Source organism: Anomaloglossus baeobatrachus, chromosome 4, assembly GCF_048569485.1.
Source record: "Anomaloglossus baeobatrachus isolate aAnoBae1 chromosome 4, aAnoBae1.hap1, whole genome shotgun sequence".
In the NCBI taxonomy this organism is placed as follows: Eukaryota; Metazoa; Chordata; class Amphibia; order Anura; family Aromobatidae; genus Anomaloglossus; species Anomaloglossus baeobatrachus.
Genome location: NC_134356.1, coordinates 21,307,039 through 21,331,527, shown reverse-complemented (window position 1 = coordinate 21,331,527; position 24,489 = coordinate 21,307,039). Strand labels below are relative to the sequence as shown.

Sequence of the window (24,489 nt, the reverse complement as noted above, 5' to 3'; positions counted from 1 at the left end):
AGCAAGGGAGGAAGGGAGGAAGCAAGGGAGGAAGGAAGGGAGGAAGGAAGGGGCAGAGGAAGGAAGGAAGGGAGGAAGGAAGGGAGGAAGGAAGGGGGAGAGGAAGGAAGGAAGGGAGGAAGGTAAGGAGGAAGGGAGGAAGGAAAAAAGGGAGGAAGGAAGAAAGGGCGGAAGGGAGGAAGGAAGGGAGGGAGGAAGGGAGGAAGGACGGAAGGGAGGAAGGAAGGAAGGAAGGGAGGAAGGAAAGAAAGAAAGAAGGGAGGAAAGGAAGGAAGGGAGAAAGGAAGGGAGGAAGGAAGGGAGGAAGGAAGGAAGGGAGGGCGGAAGGGAGGGAGGAAAGAAAGAAGGAAGGGAGGAAAGAAAGAAGGAAGGGAGGAAGGAAGGGAGGCAGGAAGGAGGGAAGGAAGGAAGCAAGGGAGGAAGGAAGGAGGGAAGGAAGCAAGGGAGGAAGGAAGCAAGGGAGGAAGGAAGGAGGGAAGGAAGGAAGCAAGGAAGGAGGGAAGGAAGGAAGGAAGGAGGGAAGGAAGGGAGTGAGGGAGGGAGGGAAGGAGGGAAGGAATCGAAGTATTGCTGTCATCCTCGGACAAGGAGATGTCCGGCACACAGAGGTTACAAAGGGGATGGTAAGGGAAAGGGAGAGGAAGGACCTGACGATAGGAAGTGGGGGTCCGGGCACCTCCTGACACTAACCTGTCTCTGAACCCTTGGCTCCCCTGTTGTCCCTATACGAATCCTTCCCCTCGTCGCCGTCACGTGCCTAGTCCCTAACTGTCCCTCCACTCACTCTATATAGGACCAAGCCAGTGAGCGCATTAGACGTCAACACTACTGTAATTAAACATGGGAAGGAAGACAAACAGGGGGACATAGACAAAACGGTATGCACCCACTGCTGCAGCCAAACACCAGGGCTGCAGTAGACTAGATGTCAGCAATGTCACTGCTGCAGCCAAACAACAGGGCTGCAGGAGACTAGATATCAGCAACGTCACAGCTGCAGCCTAACACCAGGGTTGCAGGAGACTAGATATCATCAACTTCATTGCTTCATTGCTGCAGCCTAACACCAGAGTTGCAGGAGACTAGATATCATCAACTTCATTGCTGCAGCCTAACACCAGGGCTGCAGGAGACTAAATATCGGCAACATCACTGCTGCGGCCTAACACCAGGGCTGCAGACATCACGGCCTCAAAAGCTTCCACACACTTCCTCCTTCAACAGTGGTCAATCCAGAATGGAATGCAATTCCATAACCGGCATCAGGTGATGGGACATGTGACTATTTATAGGGAATGGGAGTGGTCACAAACCAGTTACACCTGAGATGATCTAACAAGAAACTACCAGCAAGGAAAGAGTCCTTAAAGCTGGTGTCACACTAAACGACAGCGACAACGACGTCGCTGTTACGTCACCATTTTCGGTGACGTAACAGCGACCTTGTAAGTCGCTGTTATGATCGCTGCTTAGCTGTCAAACACAGCAGAAGCAGCGATCATAAGGTCGCTGTGCTACATGTTCAGAGAGCAGGGAGCCGCGCTTAGCGCTGGCTCCTTGCTCTCCTGCAGCACACATCGGGTTAATTAACCCGATGTGTGCTGCAGCTACATGTCACAGTTCAGAGAGCAGGGAGCCGCGCTTAGCGCTGGCTCCTTGCTCTCCTGCAGCACACATCGGGTTAATTAACCCGATGTGTGCTGCAGCTACATGTCACAGTGCAGAGAGCAGGGAGCCGCGCGCACTGCTTAGCGCTGACTCCTTGCTCTCCTTGCTACAGTATGCATCGGGTTAATTACCCGATGCGTACTGCAGCCACATGTCACAGTGCAGGAGCCGGCGCTGGCAGCAAGAGCGGAGGCTGGTAACCAGCGTAAACATCGGGTAACCAGGGAAAGGTCTTCCCTTGGTTACCCGATGTTTACGCTGGTTACAGCTTACTGCAGCTGCCAGTGCCGGCTCCTGATCGCTGATCGCTTCATTTCGTCGCTCTCTCGCTGTCACACACAGCGATGTGTGTGTCACAGCGGGAGAGTGACGACCAAAAAATGAAGCTGGACATTCAGCAACGACCGGCGACCTCACAGCAGGGGCCAGGTCGTTGCTGGATGTCACACACAGCGACAGCGACGGGACGTCGCTGCAACGTCACAGAAAATGGTGACGTAGCAGCGACGTCGTTGTCGTCGTCGTTATGTGTGACACCAGCTTTACCCTTGCTGCACTAGAAGAAAGCAAATACGTTTAATATCCAGAGTCTCACAAGGCAAAGATAACCTGTCACAAATGTCTCCAGGACAGGAGACGCTCGTGACAATTGCAGGATCTGATGACACAAGGTTTATTTGTAGTCTGTTACCATGGAAAAACTAATTCTGTAAGTTTATAAATAAATAAGAAGAGTTCCACCCCCTAGTTAGAACCCACATAGAGTTACCAAGAGCGTCTCTCTGAAGTCTGTAGACAACAATTGATTTAAAATGGGAAAGTGTAATGCTTCATTTCTCCTGCGGAGGCGCTACAGTGCAATCCTCAGCTGACCCTAACAAAAAAGGGATTGTGTAAAGTGGACCATGATTATTTAGAGGCTCCCGCTGCCGGGATACAATTGTTTTGGTTACCACAAAGACCTCCACATCCAGTTTCGGGACGTCAATTATTGCTGAGAGTCCTCGTAGCAGATTAGTAATTAGATAAGAATGTGCGATGATAATAATTTCATGGTCGGCTTGTTCTGTGCAAGCGACACTCCAGTGATTTAGCAATGCAAACACTCGGCATGGCCAGAGCGGCAAACACGACGCCACCGCCGTCACCCCAGAGGATACCGTTACCAACAGCGGGCGATTGTTTCCGAGAAAGGAAAGAAGGTTCTGTAATTTTGCTTTAACGTTCACTCATGGGGAGGTCTTAAAGGGAAAGTCCTCCCGAAAATGATCTTCTGCCCACGTCATAGAGACTGATCAGATGACAACGTTGCCTTAGTTTATTATCTGTGTTTAGAACCATGCCCTTCCTGGAAGCCTCTACCTTCAGAGTCTCAAAGGACAGGATCAGAGTTATCGCAGATCTGGGCCTTTCTGGAAGCCTCTACCTTCAGAGTCTCAAAGGACAGGATCAGAGTTATCGCAGATCTGGGCCTTTCTGGAAGTTTCTACCTTCAGAGACAACAGAAAGGATCAGAGATATCTCAGATCTGGACCTTTCTGGAAGCTTCTACCTTCAGAGCCAACGGAAAGGATCAGAGTTATCTCAGATCTGGACCTTTGAGGAAGCCTCTACCTTCAGAGTCAACAGCCAGGATCAGAGTTATAGCAGATCTGGGCCTAGCCTCTACCTTCAGAGTTAAAGGCCAGGATCAGAGTTATTTCTGATCTGGGCCTTTCTGGAAGCTTCTACCTTTAGAGTCAACAGCCAGGATCAGAGTTATCTCAGATCTAGGCCTTTCTAGGAACCTCTACCTTCAGAGCCAACGGAAAGGATCAGAGTTATCTCAGATCTAGGCCTTTCTAGGAACCTCTACCTTCAGAGCTAACGGAAAGGATCAGAGTTATCTCAGATCTAGGCCTTTCTAGGAACCTCTACCTTCAGAGCCAACGGAAAGGATCAGAGTTATCTCAGATCTAGGCCTTTCTAGGAACCTTTACCTTCAGAGCCAACGGAAAGGATCAGAGTTATCTCAGATCTAGGCCTTTCTAGGAACCTTTACCTTCAGAGCCAACGGAAAGGATCAGAGTTATCTCAGATCTGGGCCTTTCTGGAAACTTCTACCTTCAGAGTCAATGGCCAGGATCAGAGCTATCTCAGATCTGGGCCTTTGTCTAAACCTCTACCTTCAGAGTCAACGGAAAGGATCAGAGTTATCTCAGATCTGGACCTTTGAAATTGTGTATTTATTACTAAGCCATAGTGGTGCATACTATTACAGCGAAGGATGAGAAGGGAACAGACATCAGGACAAATCTTCCTTACGAGGGGATGTGAACAATATGGTGACTTCTTGCATGAACATATTTGCCATTTCGGCTCCGGCGCAAAGAAAATACCCATGATCCTCCCGCGGGAGCCATAATTCTGCAACAGCTGGGGTGCCGTAGGTCGGCAGGCGCGCCGCTCATTTTACGGCGGTCGTTCACAGCCGTACTAATAAGTAGAAGCCCTCGTCTAATTACCAGAATAGGCTTTTTAATTAAAGGCACTTTCATTTATTTGGTTTGCCTTTTTATTTCCAGTTTCGGGGATTATTTTTTTTTTTTTAATTAGATGGCTTTTATATGCGGCTTTATATCCGACTGATGCAGACGCCACGAGGAGATGGCGGTACGGATGGGTGTAATGGAGCGTGTCAGCAGATGTTACTCCGCTGTCTCCTGCTTCTCATAATTGTGATGTATTTACACAAAACCTTCTAAACATCATTTCCACCTAAAAAAATAAAAAGTGGAGGGAACAGAAGTCCTTGAGTCGTCCTGTGCCGTGACCGTACCCCGATGTTTATAGGCATCTGATCCATCTCATCCCCATCTGCAGGGTTCAGCCGTCTGAACGTATCCAAGCCCTTAAAGGAGATTCTTGCTATGGAATCTGAGAGCAGCATGATGTGGGGGCGAAGGATCACGTGCTGGGGGCGAAGGATCACGTGCTGGGGGCGAAGGATCACGTGCTGGGGGCGAAGGATCACGTGCTGGGGGCGAAGGATCACGTGCTGGGGGCAAAGGATCACGTGATGGGGGCAAAGGATCACGTGATGGGGAGAAGGATCACGTGATGGGGAGAAGGATCACGTGATGGGCTGCATGGAAGCAATCACTGACTTCTCTGCTGTAGATCTAGCAGAGCTCAGAATGTTTAACTGTGTATAACCCCGCCCACACCACAGACTGTGTATAACCCCGCCCACACCACAGACTGTGTATAACCCCGCCCACACCACGGACTGTGTATAACCCCGCCCACACCGCGGACTGTGTATAACCCCGCCCACACCGTGGACTGTGTATAACCCTGCCCACACCGCAGACTGTGTATAACCCCGCCCACACTGCAGACTATGTATAACCCCGCCCATACCGCAGACTGTGTATAACCCCACCCACACAACTGACTGTATATAACCCCGCCCACACCATGGACTGTGTATAACCCCGCCCACATCACTGATTATGTATAACCCAGTCCACACCACTGACTGTGTATAACCCCGCCCACACCGCAGACTGTGTATAACCCCGCCCACATCACTGACTATGTATAACCCCACCCACACCGCAGACTATGTATAACCCCGCCCACACCACTGACTGTATATAACCCCGCCCACACCACTGATTGTATATAACCCCGCCCACACCGCAGACTGTGTATAACCCCGCCCACATCACTATGTATAACCCCGCCCACACCGCGGACTGTGTATAACCCCGCCCACATCACTGACTATGTATAACTCAGTCCACACCAGACTGTATATAACCCCGCCCACACCGCAGACTGTGTATAACCCCGCCCACACCACTGACTGTGTATGACCTCTCCCACACCGCTATGTATAACCCTACTCGCACCGCGGACTGTGTATAACGCAACCCGCAACGGGAACTATGTATAAGGCCACACACACTGCTGACTGAGTATGACCTGCCCACAAAGCTAACTGTATATAACTCCTCCCACATCACTGACTGTATAACCCCACCCACACCACTGACTGTGTATAACCCCACCCACACCACTGACTGTGTATAACCCCACCCACACCACTGACTGTGTATAACCCAACCCACATCACTGACTGTGTATAACCCAACCCACACCACTGACTGTGTATAACCCCACCCACACCTCTGACTGTGTATAACCCCGCCCACACCACTGACTGTGTATAACCCCGCCCACACCGCAGACTGTGTATAACCCCGCCCACACCGCAGACTGTGTATAACCCCACCCACACCACTGACTGTGTATAACCCCACCCACACCACTGACTGTGTATAACCCAACCCACACCACTGACTGTGTATAACCCCACCCACACCGCAGACTGTGTATAACCCCGCCCACACCGCAGACTGTGTATAACCCCGCCCACACCACTGTGTATAACCCCGCCCACACCACTGACTGTGTATAACCCCACCCACACCACTGACTGTGTATAACCCCACCCACACCACTGACTGTGTATAACCCCACCCACACCACTGACTGTGTATAACCCAACCCACACCACTGACTGTGTATAACCCCACCCACACCGCAGACTGTGTATAACCCCACCCACACCGCAGACTGTGTATAACCCCGCCCACACCACTGTGTATAACCCCGCCCACACCACTGACTGTGTATAACCCCACCCACACCACTGACTGTGTATAACCCCACCCACACCACTGACTGTGTATAACCCCACCCACACCACTGACTGTGTATAACCCCACCCACACCACTGACTGTGTATAACCCCACCCACACCACTGACTGTGTATAACCCCACCCACACCAGTGTATAACCACGCCCACACCACTGTGTATAACCCCACCCACACCACTGTGTATAACCCCACCCCCACCACTGACTGTGTATAACCACGCCCACACCACTGACTGTATATAACCCCGCCCACACCACTGACTGTATAACCCCGCCTACACCACAGACTGTGTATAACCCCGCCCACACCACAGACTGTGTATAACCCCGCCCACACCACAGACTGTGTATAACCCCGCCCACACCACAGACTGTGTATAACCCCGCCCACACCACAGACTGTGTATAACCCCGCCCACACCACAGACTGTGTATAACCCCGCCCACACCACAGATTGTGTATAACCCCGCCCACACCGCAGACTGTGTATAACCCCACCCACACCACTGACTGTGTATAACCCCACCCACACCGCAGACTGTGTATAACCCCAACCACACCGCAGACTGTGTATAACCCCACCCACACCACTGACTGTGTATAACCCTGCCCACATCGCTGACTGGCAGCTTGTGTACACTGGAGAGCAAAATTAAAGAACAACACCCAAATGTTGCGCTCATTGTGTCGTCCTATGTGATTACATCCCAACATGAGGAAACTCGCAGGATTTTCCGCTTATTTCATAAATTGAATTGATTCCAAAGTAAATAATACAAATTTATATGAGATAAATGTAAAAGACATTGATCAGAATTAGAGAACACTGTCAGATCCCTGCAGGTTACTGGTGTTACTCCGGCATCGGGTGCCAGTTTCCTTAATTATCTGACCCTATGTAACTGGCAGAATAACTTTCCAGTTTCCACTGACTTTGCAAAAATGGTGTTCTCTAATTTTGATCTCCAGTGTAGATATATGTGAAATGCAAACTTCGTTACTGTCACATACTTCCCACTCCGGCGCAATTTTAATGAAGTCATCATTTTGGACTCTTTATAATCTGCTCCAGGTCTCATATCTGAAGACGTCTTCTCATCACCCAACAGTAATCTTAAGATCTCTCCACAGGTGTCAATGGGGTTTAGATCCAGACTCATTGCTGACACTTCAGAACCCTCCAGCGCTTTGTTCCCATCCATTTCTGGGGGCTTCTTGATGTGTTTAAGGTCACTGTCCTGCTGGGAGACCTCTGACCTAGGATGCACACCCAGGTCTCTGACACTGGGCTCTACATTACCCTGAATCCATTGGTAATCTTCAGATTTCATGATGTCTTCCACACAGTCACTGCCCCCAGTGCCAGAGACAGCAAAACAACCCCAAACATCTCTGACCTCCACCATACCTGACTGTAGGTCCTGTGTTCTTCTATTTGTAGGCTTCATTCCGTTTTCAGTAAACAGTAGAATGATGCACTTTACCAAAAAGCTGTATCTTGGTCTCTGAAGGATTTTGGTTACTCACGTACATTTTGGCTTTTTTCTGTCCCTGTGTCAGCAGTGGGGTCCCCCGGGGTCTCCTCCGTACGGTTTCATTTTGCTCACACTGATGCCCACTGTGCTTTCAGCTTCAATTTCTTAGAATTTGATTGGGGCTTATCCACCACCCGGACTAACCTTTCATCAATTTTTCTCTCCCATCCACATCGAGGTAGATTAGCTACAGTGTCATGGGTTGTAAACTTCTGGATTATATTGTGCAGTGGACAAAGGAACATCAAGATCTCTGGAGATGGACTTGTAAGCTTGATATTGTTGATATTTTTCAACAATTTGGGTTCTGAAGTCCTCAGACAGTTCTCTTCGCCTGTTTCTGTTCTCCATGCTCTTTCTATCCAGGTAGATTAGCTACAGTGCCATGGGTTGTAAACTTCTGGATTATATTGTGCAGTGGACAAAGGAACATCAAGATCTCTGGAGATGAACTTGTAACCTTAAGATTATTGATATTTTTCAACAATTTTGGTTCTAAAGTCTTCAGACAGTTCTCATCGCCTGTTTCTGTTCTCCATGCTCTTTCTATATTTCTCTCTAATATTCATTCCTCTTTCTATACCTACCAGATTGTGATATCTGCTTAGCGACGGACGTTGGAGCAAAGCTGAAGGCTTCCTTGCATTGGCCGCTCTTGCAGTGTAGCCTTAGTGGTTGGAAATCCCCTTTAAATTGCTCTTTTTGTAAGGCACTTGGCGTTTCCCCTTTAAAAACTAGTCTGTTCCACTACTTTACAGCTAGATAGAAATCTATAACAATATTGCATGCAGATGTATATATCGCTTGGGGGATAATTATCATTTAAAGTGAATTCTTTAATTCTTTATATTTATTTTTTTTTTCGGACGCCCACTAAAATTGCAAAAAAAAAAAAGTAATTACGAGAAAATCACAGTCATTTCCGTTCCCTTTGTGATAATCCATTTTAATTACCGTCGCATAATATCTAATAGTTGCGCGTCGTGCACCTTGAAGACTCCGGCGCGTGCGGCACGGAACAGGTGTTTGCTCGCCCCTCGCCTCCATAAATAATGTAGATGCGCGTTTAATCAGCCGAGGGGTTTTACGCCCGTCCGCCCTCACTAAATCTCGCATTCAGGTGGTGGATTCCGCCGGCTCTCTTAGATTCGCCCCTAATTGATAGTCCGTGAGGATATAATGTTATCACTGTCAGAGCTATTGAAATGCAACACCTACGCCGAGACGAATAAATCACCCGATCCTTTAACGCGGAGGCAAATGAGTACTACATTACCGAGCAGAAAAGACCATTAATCACCGCGCGCCAAACAATAAATAAGAACAGTGCATCCATCAATCATCGCCGGCCGCGCTCGCCTCCTATTACACATAGGCACACAGCGCGAGCGGCGGAGGAAACAACGCGAGCGGCGGAGGAAACCATCACAGCTAAGAGGAAAGGGCAGAATTATAAAAAAATGTCATTTATATTTCTACAAATTATAATTTATATCACCAGGTAGTGCACACGGCTAATAAAGAAAGCTGAGGAGGCGGAGGGAGAAGACGCACTGTCTACATAAGAGAACACGAGCGGCTGATCCTCCCCAATACATGGCTAAGCGGGGATAGGTTTCCAATGGGGAGAGTGGAGTCAGCCGCTGTCAAACGCCTCTAAACGCCGGCTTTACAGCACGTCACACAAAGGTAAGTGAATGTCACTCACCAGATCCTCCTCCCCTGCACCTGCGCAGTCCTCCCCTGACCGACAGTCATCCCCCTAACCTGCCAGATCCCCCTCTCCTTAACCGGCCCCATCCTCTTCCCCCGCACGATCCTCATTCACCTGCCCAATCCCCCTCCCTTTCCACCCAGTCTCCCTCTCTTTCGCCCGCCCGATATTTCTCTGCTTCACCCGCCCAATCCCTCTCCCCTTCATTTGGCTGATCTTCCTCCCCTTCACTAGCCCGATCCCTCTCCACCTGGTCACTCCTTCATCCGCCCGAACTCCATCTCATTTGTCCACCCGATCTCACTCTCCTTCGCCCGTCCAATTACCCTCCCCTACACCAGTCCGATTCCTCTCCCCTTTATCCGTCCAATTCCAGTCCCCTTCACGCGTCCGATCCCCCTCCCCTTCAATCCCCCTCCTCTTCACCCCCTCCTCTTCCCCCCCTCCGATCCCCCTCCTCTTCCCCCCTCCGATCCCCCTCCTCTTCCCCCCTCCGATCCCCCTCCTCTTCCCCCCTCCGATCCCCCTCCTCTTCCCTCCTCCGATCCCCCTCCTCTTCACCCCTTCGATCCCCCCCTCTTCACCCCTCCGATCCCCCCCTCTTCACCCCTCCGATCCCCCCCTCTTCACCCCTCCGATCCCCCCCTCTTCACTCCTCCTATCCCCCCCTCTTCACCCCTCCTATCCCCCCTCTTCACCCATCCAATCCCCCCCTCTTCATCCATCCAATCCCCCCCTCTTCATCCATCCAATCCCCCCCTCTTCATCCATCCAATCCCCCCCTCTTCATCCATCCAATCCCCCCCTCTTCATCCATCCAATCCCCCCCTCTTCATCCATCCAATCCCCCCTCTTCATCCATCCAACCCCCCCCTCTTCATCCATCCAATCCCCCCCTCTTCATCCATCCAATCCCCCCCTCTTCATCCATCCAATCCCCCCCTCTTCATCCATCCAATCCCCCCCTCTTCATCCATCCAATCCCCCCCTCTTCATCCATCCAATCCCCCCCTCTTCATCCATCCAATCCCCCCCTCTTCATCCATCCAATCCCCCCCTCTTCATCCATCCAATCCCCCCCTCTTCATCCATCCAATCCCCCCCTCTTCATCCATCCAACCCCCCTCCTCTTCACCTGCCCAATCCCCCCTCCCCTTCACCTGCCCAATCCCCCCTCCCCTTCACCTGCCCAATCCCCCCTCCCCTTCACCTGCCCAATCCCCCCTCCCCTTCACCTGCCCAATCCCCCCTCCCCTTCACCTGCCCAATCCCCCCTCCCCTTCACCTGCCCAATCCCCCCTCCCCTTCACCTGCCCAATCCCCCCTCCCCTTCACCTGCCCAATCCCCCCTCCCCTTCACCTGCCCAATCCCCCCTCCCCTTCACCTGCCCAATTCCCCCTCCCCTTCACCTGCCCAATTCCCCCTCCCCTTCACCTGCCCAATCCCCCTCCCCTTCACCTGCCCAATCCCCTTCCCCTTCACCTGCCCAATCCCCCTCCCCTTCACCTGCCCAATCCCCCTCCCCTTCACCTGCCCAATCCCCCTCCCCTTCACCTGCCCAATCCCCCCTCCCCTTCACCTGCCCAATCCCCTTCACCTGTCCAATCCCTCTCCCCTTCACCTGCCCAATCCCCTTCACCTGTCCAATCCCCCTCCCCTTCACCTGCCCAATCCCCTTCACCTGTCCAATCCCCCTCCCCTTCACCTGCCCAATCCCCCTCCCCTTCACCTGCCCAATCCCCTTCACCTGTCCGTTCCCCCTCCCCTTCACCTGTCCAATCCCCCTCCCATTCACCTGTCCAATCCCCCTCCCATTCACCTGCCCAATCCCCCTCCCCTTCACCTGCCCAATCCCCCTCCCCTTCACCTGCCCAATCCCCTTCACCTGCCCAATCCCCCTCCCCTTCACCTGCCCAATCCCCCTCCCCTTCACCTGCCCAATCCCCCTCCCCTTCACCTGCCCAATCCCCCTCCCCTTCACCTGCCCAATCCCCCTCCCCTTCACCTGCCCAATCCCCCTCCCCTTCACCTGCCCAATCCCCCTCCCCTTCACCTGCCCAATCCCCCCTCCCCTTCACCTGCCCAATCCCCCCTCCCCTTCACCTGCCCAATCCCCCCTCCCCTTCACCTTCCCAATCCCCCCTCCCCTTCACCTGCCCAATCCCCCTCCCCTTCCCAATCCCCCTCCCCTTCACCTGAAGCGGAGGGGGATTGGGCAGGTGAAGGGGAGACCAGCAAGACGAGCAAAAGCGGGGGATCTATGGGCGAGTATATTCCATTTCTTGTTTTAAAGCACACTTTGACGATGGGTGAATTTCAACAACCCCTTTAAGTCATCCATTGTTTATATTCTGTACATTGCACCCATTTCCGAATCCCTTAGGTTGCCCTTTGCTGTCCGTGCCTCAAAATCTACGTCTAACTACTGATTTACAGTCGGATAAAACTGAGCTCCTTTATTATCTGCACCCCAAAAATTCAATTGGCTCGTCAGCAGCTTCCTGGCACGGAGTGCTCGCATTGCAGATACATATAGGTCTGAAGTCAGGTGTCCTTAGGCCACAAAACAGTTTGTCTGCCGGGACCCCTACCAATCTGTCTCCGCAGCACGACCACTTACGCACCGCACCCACTTTATTAATAGCAGATCTTCTATATGAAAGCCATTATATTTTTCGGTTGTATCCTCGTGGTGGAGCGACGTGCATTGCTAACTTTACAGTTTTTTGCTCTAGAAGTTTCCGGAGAAATCTCTATATAAAGCCCAGCCCTTCGGGTCACAGGATGGATAATTGCCTCGGTGACCGTGGGGCTTTTCAAGGGATTGATCAGACAAAAAGATACATAAAAAGCCGAATGAACCTTTAAATGCAGGGGTCTGCAGCCTCCACGTGGGGGTTTTTGTTCCACTTCTGGATATGGAGGGAAGCCATCGCTTACAGTCATTATATCTTGGCTACAAAGCGTGGCGTGATAGAAAGCGGCGAGGAGGAACCGCGGTTCTACGGGACGCCCCCGCGGCGATGTGATTACTGAAATACAGAACTGGCATAAAAAGTCACCGCCGGCTGGAAAAGACCCCGCAGGACGCGCACAAAAACATTCAAATACCGCCATACAATCAAAGGGAAAAAGCGTCCAACTCCGGGAGAATGTACTTTAACTAAAACGCATTACGGCAGTGACATTTTTATCAGTGGGAGGCGGTATTATTCAGCTCCAGCCTACGATCATTTGGGCTTTCAGAGCTTAGCCAGTTTTAACTTTCCATGTGTTGGGCTTTCTATGTGCGTTACTCTAAATTCCAGAAAGGTTTAGGCTTACAATAGTTCTAAGAAAATGTACATTTTCATACATTTTTCTATAAATCACAATGTGATATAATCTGCATCTAATTTCATTCTTATGGTCTGTTTCATTTAATAGAAAGAGGTATATTTGTATCTGCCTGCTAATATACCGCTGTAATATTCTTGTACATAGAGGGCAGTATTATAGTAGTTATATTCTTGTACATAGGAGCAGTATTATAGTAGTTATATTCTTGTATATAGGGGCAGTATTATAGTAGTTATATTCTTGTATATAGGGGGCAGTATTATAGTAGTTATATTCTTGTATATAGGGGGCAGTATTATAGTAGTTATATTCTTGTATATAGGGGCAGTATTATAGTAGTTATATTCTTGTATATAGGGGCAGTATTATAGTAGTTATATTCTTGTACATAGGGGCAGTATTATAGTAGCTATATTCTTGTACATAGGGGGCAGTATTATAGTAGTTATATTCCTGTACATAGGGGCAGTATTATAGTAGTTATATTCTTGTACATAGGGGCAGTATTATAGTAGTTATATTCTTGTATATAGGGGCAGTATTATAGTAGTTATATTCTTGTATATAGGGGGCAGTATTATAGTAGTTATATTCTTGTATATAGGGGGCAGTATTATAGTAGTTATATTCTTGTATATAGGGGCAGTATTATAGTAGTTATATTCTTGTATATAGGGGCAGTATTATAGTAGTTATATTCTTGTACATAGGGGCAGTATTATAGTAGCTATATTCTTGTACATAGGGGGCAGTATTATAGTAGTTATATTCCTGTACATAGGGGCAGTATTATAGTAGTTATATTCTTGTACATAGGGGCAGTATTATAGTAGCTATATTCTTGTATATAGGGGCAGTATTATAGTAGTTATATTCTTGTACATAGGGGCAGTATTATAGTAGTTATATTCTTGTACATAGGGGCAGTATTATAGTAGTTATATTCTTGTACATAGGGGGCAGTATTATAGTAGTTATATTCTTGTTCATAGGGGCAGTATTATAGTAGTTATATTCTTGTACATAGGGGCAGTATTATAGTAGTTATATTCTTGTACATAGGAGCAGTATAATAGTAGTTATATTCTTGTATATAGGGGCAGTATTATAGTAGTTATATTCTTGTACATAGGAGCAGTATTATAGTAGTTATATTCTTGTACATAGGGGCAGTATTATAGTAGTTATATTCTTGTATATAGGGGCAGTATTATAGTAGTTATATTCTTGTACATAGGGGCAGTATTATAGTAGCTATATTCTTGTACATAGGGGGCAGTATTATAGTAGTTATATTCCTGTACATAGGGGCAGTATTATAGTAGTTATATTCTTGTACATAGGGGCAGTATTATAGTAGCTATATTCTTGTATATAGGGGCAGTATTATAGTAGTTATATTCTTGTACATAGGGGCAGTATTATAGTAGTTATATTCTTGTACATAGGGGCAGTATTATAGTAGTTATATTCTTGTACATAGGGGGCAGTATTATAGTAGTTATATTCTTGTTCATAGGGGCAGTATTATAGTAGTTATATTCTTGTACATAGGGGCAGTATTATAGTAGTTATATTCTTGTACATAGGAGCAGTATAATAGTAGTTATATTCTTGTATATAGGGGCAGTATTATAGTAGTTATATTCTTGTACATAGGAGCAGTATTATAGTAGTTATATTCTTGTACATAGGGGCAGTATTATAGTAGTTATATTCTTGTATATAGGGGCAGTATTATAGTAGTTATATTCTTGTACATAGGAGCAGTATTATAGTAGTTATATTCTTGTATATAGGGGGCAGTATTATAGTAGTTATATTCTTGTATATAGGGGCAGTATTATAGTAGTTATATTCTTGTACATAGGGGCAGTATTATAGTAGCTATATTCTTGTACATAGGGGGCAGTATTATAGTAGTTATATTCCTGTACATAGGGGCAGTATTATAGTAGTTATATTCTTGTACATAGGGGCAGTATTATAGTAGCTATATTCTTGTATATAGGGGCAGTATTATAGTAGTTATATTCTTGTACATAGGGGCAGTATTATAGTAGTTATATTCTTGTACATAGGGGCAGTATTATAGTAGTTATATTCTTGTACATAGGGGGCAGTATTATAGTAGTTATATTCTTGTTCATAGGGGCAGTATTATAGTAGTTATATTCTTGTACATAGGGGCAGTATTATAGTAGTTATATTCTTGTACATAGGAGCAGTATAATAGTAGTTATATTCTTGTATATAGGGGCAGTATTATAGTAGTTATATTCTTGTACATAGGAGCAGTATTATAGTAGTTATATTCTTGTACATAGGGGCAGTATTATAGTAGTTATATTCTTGTACATAGGAACAGTATTATAGTAGTTATATTCTTGTATATAGGGGCAGTATTATAAAAGATATATTCTTGTACATAGGGGCAGTATTATAGTAGTTATATTCTTGTACATAGGGGGCAGTATTATAGTAGTTATATTCTTGTTCATAGGGGCAGTATTATAGTAGTTATATTCTTGTACATAGGGGCAGTATTATAGTAGTTATATTCTTGTACATAGGGGCAGTATTATAGTAGTTATATTCTTGTACATAGGGGCAGTATTATAGTAGTTATATTCTTGTACATAGGGGCAGTATTATAGTAGGTATATTCTTGTACATAGGGGCAGTATTATAGTAGGTATATTCTTGTACATAGAGGCAGTATTATAGTAGTTATATTCTTGTACATAGGGGCAGTATTATAGTAGTTATATTCTTGTACATAGGAGCAGTATTATAGTAGTTATATTCTTGTACATAGGGGCAGTATTATATTAGTTATATTCTTGTACATAGAGGCAGTATTATAGTAGGTATATTCTTGTACATAGGGGCAGTATTATAGTAGTTATATTCTTGTACATAGGGGCAGTATTATAGTAGGTATATTCTTGTACATAGGGGCAGTATTATAGTAGGTATATTCTTGTACATAGAGGCAGTATTATAGTAGTTATATTCTTGTACATAGGGGCAGTATTATAGTAGTTATATTCTTGTACATAGGAGCAGTATTATAGTAGTTATATTCTTGTACATAGGGGCAGTATTATATTAGTTATATTCTTGTACATAGAGGCAGTATTATAGTAGGTATATTCTTGTATATAGGGGCAGTATTATAGTAGTTATATTCTTGTACATAGGAGCAGTATTATAGTAGTTATATTCCTGTACATAGGGGCAATATTATAGTAGTTATATTCTTGTACATAGGGGCAGTATTATAGTAGTTATATTCTTGTACATAGGGGCAGTATTATAGTAGTTATATTCTTGTACATAGGGGCAGTATTATAGTAGTTATATTCTTGTACATAGGGGCAGTATTATAGTAGTTATATTCTTGTACATATGGGCAGTATTATAGTAGTTATATTCTTGTACATAGGGGCAGTATTATAGTAGTTATATTCTTGTACATAGGGGCAGTATTATAGTAGTTATATTCTTGTATATAGGGGCAGTATTATAGTAGTTATATTCTTGTACATAGGGGCAGTATTATAGTAGTTATATTCTTGTATATAGGGGCAGTATTATAGTAGTTATATTCTTGTATATAGGGGCAGTATTATAGTAGTTATATTCTTGTACATAGGGGCAGTATTATAGTGGTTATATTCTTGTACATAGGAGCAGTATTATAGTAGTTATATTCTTGTACCTATGGAGCAGTATTATAGTAGTTATACAAGCTGCCTATACGCTAGTTATTTAAGCTGTCCATACGCTAGGTGTGCAGCCGCTACTGCTGTGTAAGGATTGGTAGCTAAGGAATGGCATGGTGGCTCAGTGGTTAGCACTGCAGTCTTGCAGCGCTGGGATCCTGGGTTCAAATCCCAGCAAGAACAACATCTGCAAGGAGTTTGTATATTCTCCCCGTGATTGCTTGGGAGTCCCAGGGTTCTCTGGTTTCCTTCCAAAGTCATACTGGTAGAGAATCTAGATTGTGAGCCCCAATGGGGACAGTGATGCTCATGTATGTAAAGGGCTGTGGAATATGTTAGCGCTATATAAAAATAAAGATTATTGTCAACGGATCGGAGGGAAATCCGAGCAGCCCCTCTGATCCATCTTAATGAAAACGTACCTGAGTAAAAATCATAGCGGTGGTGGTCTTCTGACTCATAGGGGTCCTCATCCTGTAGAAGAAGCAAAGGAATATATAGTGAGACTATTTAAAAGGAACAGTAAATCAGTAGCAAAGGGGTCGCTTAGTCAATGGGGTGTGGCTTAAAGTGTCCGGCCCCCTAAATACAGACAACGCAATGGGGAGGGGTACAAAATATAAAAACCGAGAGGCAGCAGTATAAACGTTGCTTTCTTTCTGAGTCCATTGGAAAACATTCTTCTAACTTATATATTCTTTATTGAAGCCCTATGTGTTTGTGTGCAGAGGAGTCCAGTGGGAGGTGCTACTCAGTGATTGACAGCTATCTCTGCTAGTCTGCCGCCGGCCATCAGGACCGGCTGTACTGCAGGCTAGGTTACAGAACTAGAAATCCACAGCCGTACAGACACGTGTTAAACATCCATCTTCTTGCAAATATAAATTTTGCTTCTCATTGAACTCAATAGTAAATCTGTATTTTTTTAGCTCCCCCTAGTGTTGGCATTTGGAAACAAGAGTTTTATCTTTCCGCTCGTGGCCACACTGTGGATTGGGAGTTCCGTATCAATAAAACGTTGAGATTCTACGCTCCCCCTAGTGGTGACATCTTGCTGGAGGAATAAAACAAAAACCCAACACATCCAAAATGCTTAACACCAATGAAATATTGTATTATCACTTTCTCCTTCCGGATCTCTCCTACTATATTTCCTCCTTCCAGATTACTCCTACCATACTTCCTCCTTCCGGATATCTCCTACTATACTTCCTCCTTCCGGATATCTCCTACTATACTTTCTCCTTCCGAATCTCTCCTACTATACTTTCTCCTTCCGGATTTCTCCTACTATACTTTCTCCTTCCGGATCTCTCCTACTATACGTCCTCCTTCCGGATCTCTCCTACTATACTTCCTCCTTCCGGATCTCTCCTACTATACTTCCTCCTTCCGGATCTCTCCTACTATACTTCCTCCTTCCGGATCTCTCCTACTATTCTTCCTCCTTCCGGATCTCTCCCACTATGCTTCCTCCTTCCGGATCTCTCCTACTATTCTTCCTCCTTCCGGATCTCTCCTACTATTCTTCCCCCTTCCGGATCTCTCCTACTATACTTCCTCCTTCCGGATCTCTCCTCCTATACTTCCTCCTTCCGGATCTCTCCTACTATTCTTCTTCCTTCCGGATCTCTCCTACTATTCTTCCTTACTCCAGATCTCTCCTACTATACTTCCTCCTTCTGGATCTCACCTACTATACTTTCTCCTTCCGGATCTCTCTCACTTTACTTTCTGTTTGGTCCGAATGGGCATGTGACTACTGCAGCCAATTACTATTTGCAGAAGTGACAAACACAGCGATTGGCTGTTGAAATCACATGTTTGGCTGAACAGAAAAAAATACAGAGCCGGAAGGTTCTTGAATGCCCCTAGACACGGGCGTTCACTAGTTTAACGGGAGAAGAGTTCTTGCTTGAATGGCCAGGATCAGAGGCACCGCCGATCTAAAATGTTTAGATGCCATGGGGATTTAGCTCACGGCCAGTGTAGTGATAGCAAGCAGTATTAGTGGACCCAGTGGACCAGAGGGGGGATTTGGGCTTACTCTTTTGTGGGGAGGGCTTAACTAAGCGCCCACCATGAGGTGCATGCCAGGTACCACTCCCAGGACAGTGACTGGGACAGCTGACCGTCGGGACAGGTGACGGACTCAGGAATAGCCTGTACAGGTGGAGTAACTAAGGCAAGCTGGTATGGACAGGAATGGTGGGCACGGCAGGGATACAGGTATGGGAAGGCAGGTACTGGAGATGGGCACAGGGATAACGGGACAGGAGCTCAGGACCTGACAACTAGCCAAATAGCAGACTGGAGATTGACTGAATTAAATAGAAGCATTGTGCAGGCACCTCCCCTAATGGGAGGGTGCCATAAATACACAGTGCCTATCAGCCATAGGCTGAGATGCATTTCCTGGAAATAGCGTGCCAGCCCTTTAAGAGGAGGGCTGGTGCGCGTCTTAGGTGCACTCCCAGGATCCCTGTGTGGCATGTACAGGGCCCGGGAGGGGAAAGAGGAAGCAGCACACATGGATGGCTGGGGGAGTGAGGGGGGGGGGGCGCGACCCAACTGGAGCGGTGAGTGAGATGTCGGCGATACACATGGTCAATAATAACCACTCCACGTAAGAGGTATGGGGGCGTCTTCTTTAAGACCACTCTCCGTCCCACAAGACAAAATAAGAAACTGGGGTCCAAGGACGGTGCCTAGGTTTGCTATTTAAAGCAATCCTATGAGGCCGTGCCTAATAATACACATCAATACAGAGGCATTACTGTGCACTATAGAGGCGATCACATGTAAACTGCCCCTCAAAAACTTTTTTTACCTTTGTAAATGACTAGAATATGTATAAGAAAAAATAAAAAAAAAAATAACTGAATAAAATAAATAGGAAAATGTGGAAAAAAACCCTATTAGTCTTGACTATATTTTTCTTAAGAAAACGTAGAACTGTATAAATTTGTCATCGCCATAATCATAAAGACCCCCAAAATAATATTTGTGCATCATATAAAATGCGCGGTGAGCTCATAAAAAAAAAAAAAAGTTTTAGAGGCAAAATTGTCAAAAAAAAGAAAAAAAAATTACAAATTTGTGCAGTACCTTTTATTTACACCAAGGTGGCACCAATAAAAAAAAACAACAACCCCTGTGTGAGCCCATATAGCAAATTATGAATTCCTGTGTAGCCTAATAGGGACGGTTACTTTTGCCCATTTCCAAGATGGCGCTCGCTCATGTCAGTGGATGAATATCCCACCGTGTGTGGCTGTCACTCGATATACTCGGTGTTGTGGGACACGGCCCTTAGGACGTTGTCGCTTTCACACTCCGCATTGTGGTTTTCGGCGGAGGTTACCCACAGTTCAGTGACTTTTTATTCGTTAACCCATCCTGTCCCCTATTGTCCCTGTAACAGACACCGCTGTGTGCGATCGCAGGGTATTTCCGAGAAACAAACAAGGAGGGGGAATTATAAGCAAGGTTTCCTCTAATGTGACATCTGATGGTCCGGAATTTCCAGTAATAGAGAATAAAGCTACTGTATTTTTTGGATTATAAGACACACTTTTCCTCTCAAAAATTAGGGTGGAAAATGAGAGGTGCGTATTACAATCCGAATGTAGCTTACCGGGAGGTGGAGAATCGGCACTGTGCTGGCGGGGCCTGTGCTGGCTGCGGTGGGGGCTGTGCTGGCTGCGGTGGGGCCTGTGCTGGCTGCGGTGGGGCCTGTGCTGGCTGCGGTGGGGCCTGTGCTGGCTGCGGTGGGGCCTGTGCTGGCTGCGGTGGGGCCTGTGCTGGCTGCGGTGGGGCCTGTGCTGGCTGCGGTGGGGCCTGTGCTGGCTGCGGTGGGGCCTGTGCTGGCTGCGGTGGGGCCTGTGCTGGCTGCGGTGGGGCCTGTGCTGGCTGCGGTGGGGCCTGTGCTGGCTGCGGTGGGGCCTGTGCTGGCTGCGGTGGGGCCTGTGCTGGCTGCGGTGGGGCCTGTGCTGGCTGCGGTGGGGCCTGTGCTGGCTGCGGTGGGGCCTGTGCTGGCTGCGGTGGGGCCTGTGCTGGCTGCGGTGGGGCCTGTGCTGGCAGCGGTGGGGCCTGTGCTGGCAGCGGTGGGGCCTGTGCTGGCAGCGGTGGGGCCTGTGCTGGCTGCGGTGGGGCCTGTGCTGGCTGCGGTGGGGCCTGTGCTGGCTGCGGTGGGGCCTGTGCTGGCTGCGGTGGGGGCTGTGCTGGCTGCGGTGGGGGCTGTGCTGGCTGCGGTGGGGGCTGTGCTGGCTGCGGTAGGGCCTGTGCTGGCTGCGGTGGGGCCTGTGCTGGCAGCGGTGGGGCCTGTGCTGGCTGCGGTGGGGCCTGTGCTGGCTGCGGTGGGGCCTGTGCTGGCTGCGGTGGGGCCTGTGCTGGCTGCGGTGGGGCCTGTGCTGGCTGCGGTGGGGGCTGTGCTGGCTGCGGTGGGGCCTGTGCTGGCTGCGGTGGGGCCTGTGCTGGCTGCGGTGGGGCCTGTGCTGGCTGCGGTGGGGGCTGTGCTGGCTGCGGTGGGGGCTGTGCTGGCTGCGCCCGGGACTGTGCTGGCTGCGCCCGGGACTGTGCTGGCTGCGCCCGGGACTGTGCTGGCTGCGCCCGGGACTGTGCTGGCTGCGGTGGGGCCTGTGCTGGCTGCGGTGGGGCCTGTGCTGGCTGCGGGGGGGCCTGTGCTGGCTGCGGCGGGGCCTGTGCTGGCTGCGGCGGGCCCTGTGATGGCTGCGGCGGGGCCTGTGCTGGCTGCGGCGGGGCCTGTGCTGGCTGCGGCGGGGCCTGTGCTGGCTGCGGCGGGGCCTGTGCTGGCTGCGGCGGGGCCTGTGCTGGCTGCGGCGGGGGCTGTGCTGGCTGCGGCGGGGGCTGTGCTGGCTGCGGCGGGGGCTGTGCTGGCTGCGGCGGGGGCTGTGCTGGCTGCGGTGGGGGCTGTGCTGGCTGCGGTGGGGCCTGTGCTGGCTGCGGTGGGGCCTGTGCTGGCTGCGGTGGGGCCTGTGCTGGCTGCGGTGGGGCCTGTGCTGGCTGCGGTGGGGCCTGTGCTGGCTGCGGTGGGGCCTGTGCTGGCTGCGGTGGGGCCTGTGCTGGCTGCGGTGGGGGCTGTGCTGGCTGCGCCCGGGACTGTGCTGGCTGCGGTGGGGCCTGTGCTGGCTGCGGTGGGGCCTGTGCTGGCTGCGGTGGGGCCTGTGCTGGCTGCGGTGGGGCCTGTGCTGGCTGCGCCCGGGACTGTGCTGGCTGCGCCCGGGACTGTGCTGGCTGCGCCCGGGACTGTGCTGGCTGCGGTGGGGCCTGTGCTGGCTGCGGTGGGGCCTGTGCTGGCTGCGGTGGGGCCTGTGCTGGCTGCGGTGGGGCCTGTGCTGGCTGCGGCGGGGCCTGTGCTGGCTGCGGCGGGCCCTGTGATGGCTGCGGCGGGGCCTGTGCTGGCTGCGGCGGGGCCTGTGCTGGCTGCGGCGGGGCCTGTGCTGGCTGCGGCGGGGCCTGTGCTGGCTGCGGCGGGGCCTGTGCTGGCTGCGGTGGGGCCTGTGCTGGCTGCGGTGAGGCCTGTGCTGGCTGCGGTGGGGCCTATGCTGTCTGCGGCGGGGCCTGTACTGGCAGCAGTGGCGGAAAAATGGCGCACCGGAGGTGGCGCTTGCGCAGATCAGATCTCGGCTTGTGATTGAGCTGAAAGCTCAATCACCGCATGTGCCGACTTTGGGTGCCATTTCTTTGAAACATGCACCTCCGACAGAGCATCTGGGACACCTGGCTGCAATGCCCTGGTCCACACAGACAGCACAGCCTCCGCTGCTAGCACAGGCCCCACCGCTGCCAGCACAGGCCCCACCGCAGCGCCTGTAGAATCGCCCTACTCCAGCACCACCCCTGCCTCCTGTGACCCCGCTCCACCACTGCTGCTGCCCTCCCTCTGGTAAGACACCAAAGCATAAGACAGACCCCCCCCCCCCCCTCTTTTTTTTTTTTAACCTTTTTTTATCGCTAAATTACATTATCCTATAATCCGGTGCGATTTTAAAACGAACAAAATACGGTAAAGTTCCCTAAATTTGGAATTTTTTTTTTCTAACAATCGACGATGACCTCAGCAACCCTCTCATCTAGTCTGAATTAACCCTTAATGAACACATACCGATTCTGAGTCGCTGCTGCTCGTCTGCTCGGACACAAAGTCCTGGATCTCGGTGTCGTCAGACATGACGCGTCAGCCAGTGGTACCAGCGACGACGTCTTCCGGCTCTAGAAAAAGACAGAAGTCGGAAAATGATTTGCCCCTCTGCAAATGCATAGAAAACAATGGTGACAAAATGAGAAAAATCATTACCAAATGAAATGGGAACATTGTTGCTGTCTTATACTCTAGTCACATCCAAATCTGCATCAGAATTTTTCAGATTCCTTGTTGTCTCCGCTCAGTGACGCCCCAATAACCCTTCAAAGCTCATGATACAAGGAGCAGTTTCCTAAACTCGCCTTTGCTCTCTGCTGGTTTATTTGCTTGTAACTTTTGCTGCCAAAGTTGCATGTGGTTTATAAACAGATAAAGCAGTGCTGCAGTGTAAAGTATGGGGAAACACTGACGTGCCAAGATGTGCATTTCAGGTGCTCCTAGTAGGCAATGCAGAAACGATGGCAATGAAAACCTGCGTAATGCTGTGAACATAGGGCACGTAAAGCATAGACATAGCCTACGAGCCATGTCCACTCTCAGCTGCCCTCCGCCTGTTGATGAACCGCTCCAGCAGTCTCCACCTTTTTTCAGGAGTCTTCAGGATGCTCCGGAGGATTTGGGAAGTGTGAGTCACGCTCAGTTAGAAGCTTTACCCAATCTCATGGGGTAAATTATACAAGGAAGTCAGCTAAAAACCCGAGAGCTAACAGCAAGTCAGCACAAATCCAACATCCAGATCCATGAGATCCTGAGAGCTAACAGGAGGTCAGCACAAATCCAACATCCAGATCCATGAGATCCTGAGAGCTAACAGGAGGTCAGCACAAATCCAACATCCAGATCCATGAGATCCTGAGAGCTAACAGGAGGTCAGCACAAATCCAACATCCAGATCCATGAGATCCTGAGAGCTAACAGGAGGTCAGCACAAATCCAACATCCAGATCCATGAGATCCTGAGAGCTAACAGGAGGTCAGCACAAATCCAACATCCAGATCCATGAGATCCTGAGAGCTAACAGGAGGTCAGCACAAATCCAACATCCAGATCCATGAGATCCTGAGAGCTAACAGGAGGTCAGCACAAATCCAACATCCAGATCCATGAGATCCTGAGAGCTAACAGGAGGTCAGCACAAATCCAACATCCAGATCCATGAGATCCTGAGAGCTAACAGGAGGTCAGCACAAATCCAACATCCAGATCCATGAGATCCTGAGAGCTAACAGGAGGTCAGCACAAATCCAACATCCAGATCCATGAGATCCTGAGAGCTAACAGGAGGTCAGCACAAATCCAACATCCAGATCCATGAGATCCTGAGAGCTAACAGCAAGTCAGCACAAATCCAACATCCAGATCCCTGAGATCCTGAAAGCTAACAGCAAGTCAGCACAAATCCAACATCCAGATCCATGAGATCCTGAGAGCTAACAGGAGGTCAGCACAAATCCAACATCCAGATCTGAAGAGATCCTGAGAGCTAACAGCAAGTCAGCACAAATCCAACATCCAGATCCCTGAGATCCTGAGAGCTAACAGAAAATCAGCACAAATCCAACATCCAGATCCTCAAGATCCTGAGAGCTAACAGAAGGTCAGCACAAATCCAACATCCAGATCCTCAA

At 49.0% G+C, this 24,489-nt stretch overlaps 1 protein-coding gene across 2 annotated transcripts in view; it reads right to left on the bottom strand.

Annotated features, from left to right (window-relative positions):
- Positions 1-24,489, bottom strand: part of AGBL3 (AGBL carboxypeptidase 3) — a 134,134-nt gene that overhangs the window by 98,738 nt on the left and 10,907 nt on the right. For both annotated transcript variants that reach the window (XM_075343804.1, XM_075343805.1), the window contains exons 2-3: positions 22,822-22,928; positions 17,117-17,168 (exon numbers count right to left, since the gene is read on the bottom strand). In XM_075343804.1, coding sequence (XP_075199919.1) covers positions 17,117-17,168; positions 22,822-22,887 — 118 coding nt within the window. In that variant the 5' untranslated portion in view covers positions 22,888-22,928. The remainder of the gene's footprint in view (positions 1-17,116; positions 17,169-22,821; positions 22,929-24,489) is intronic.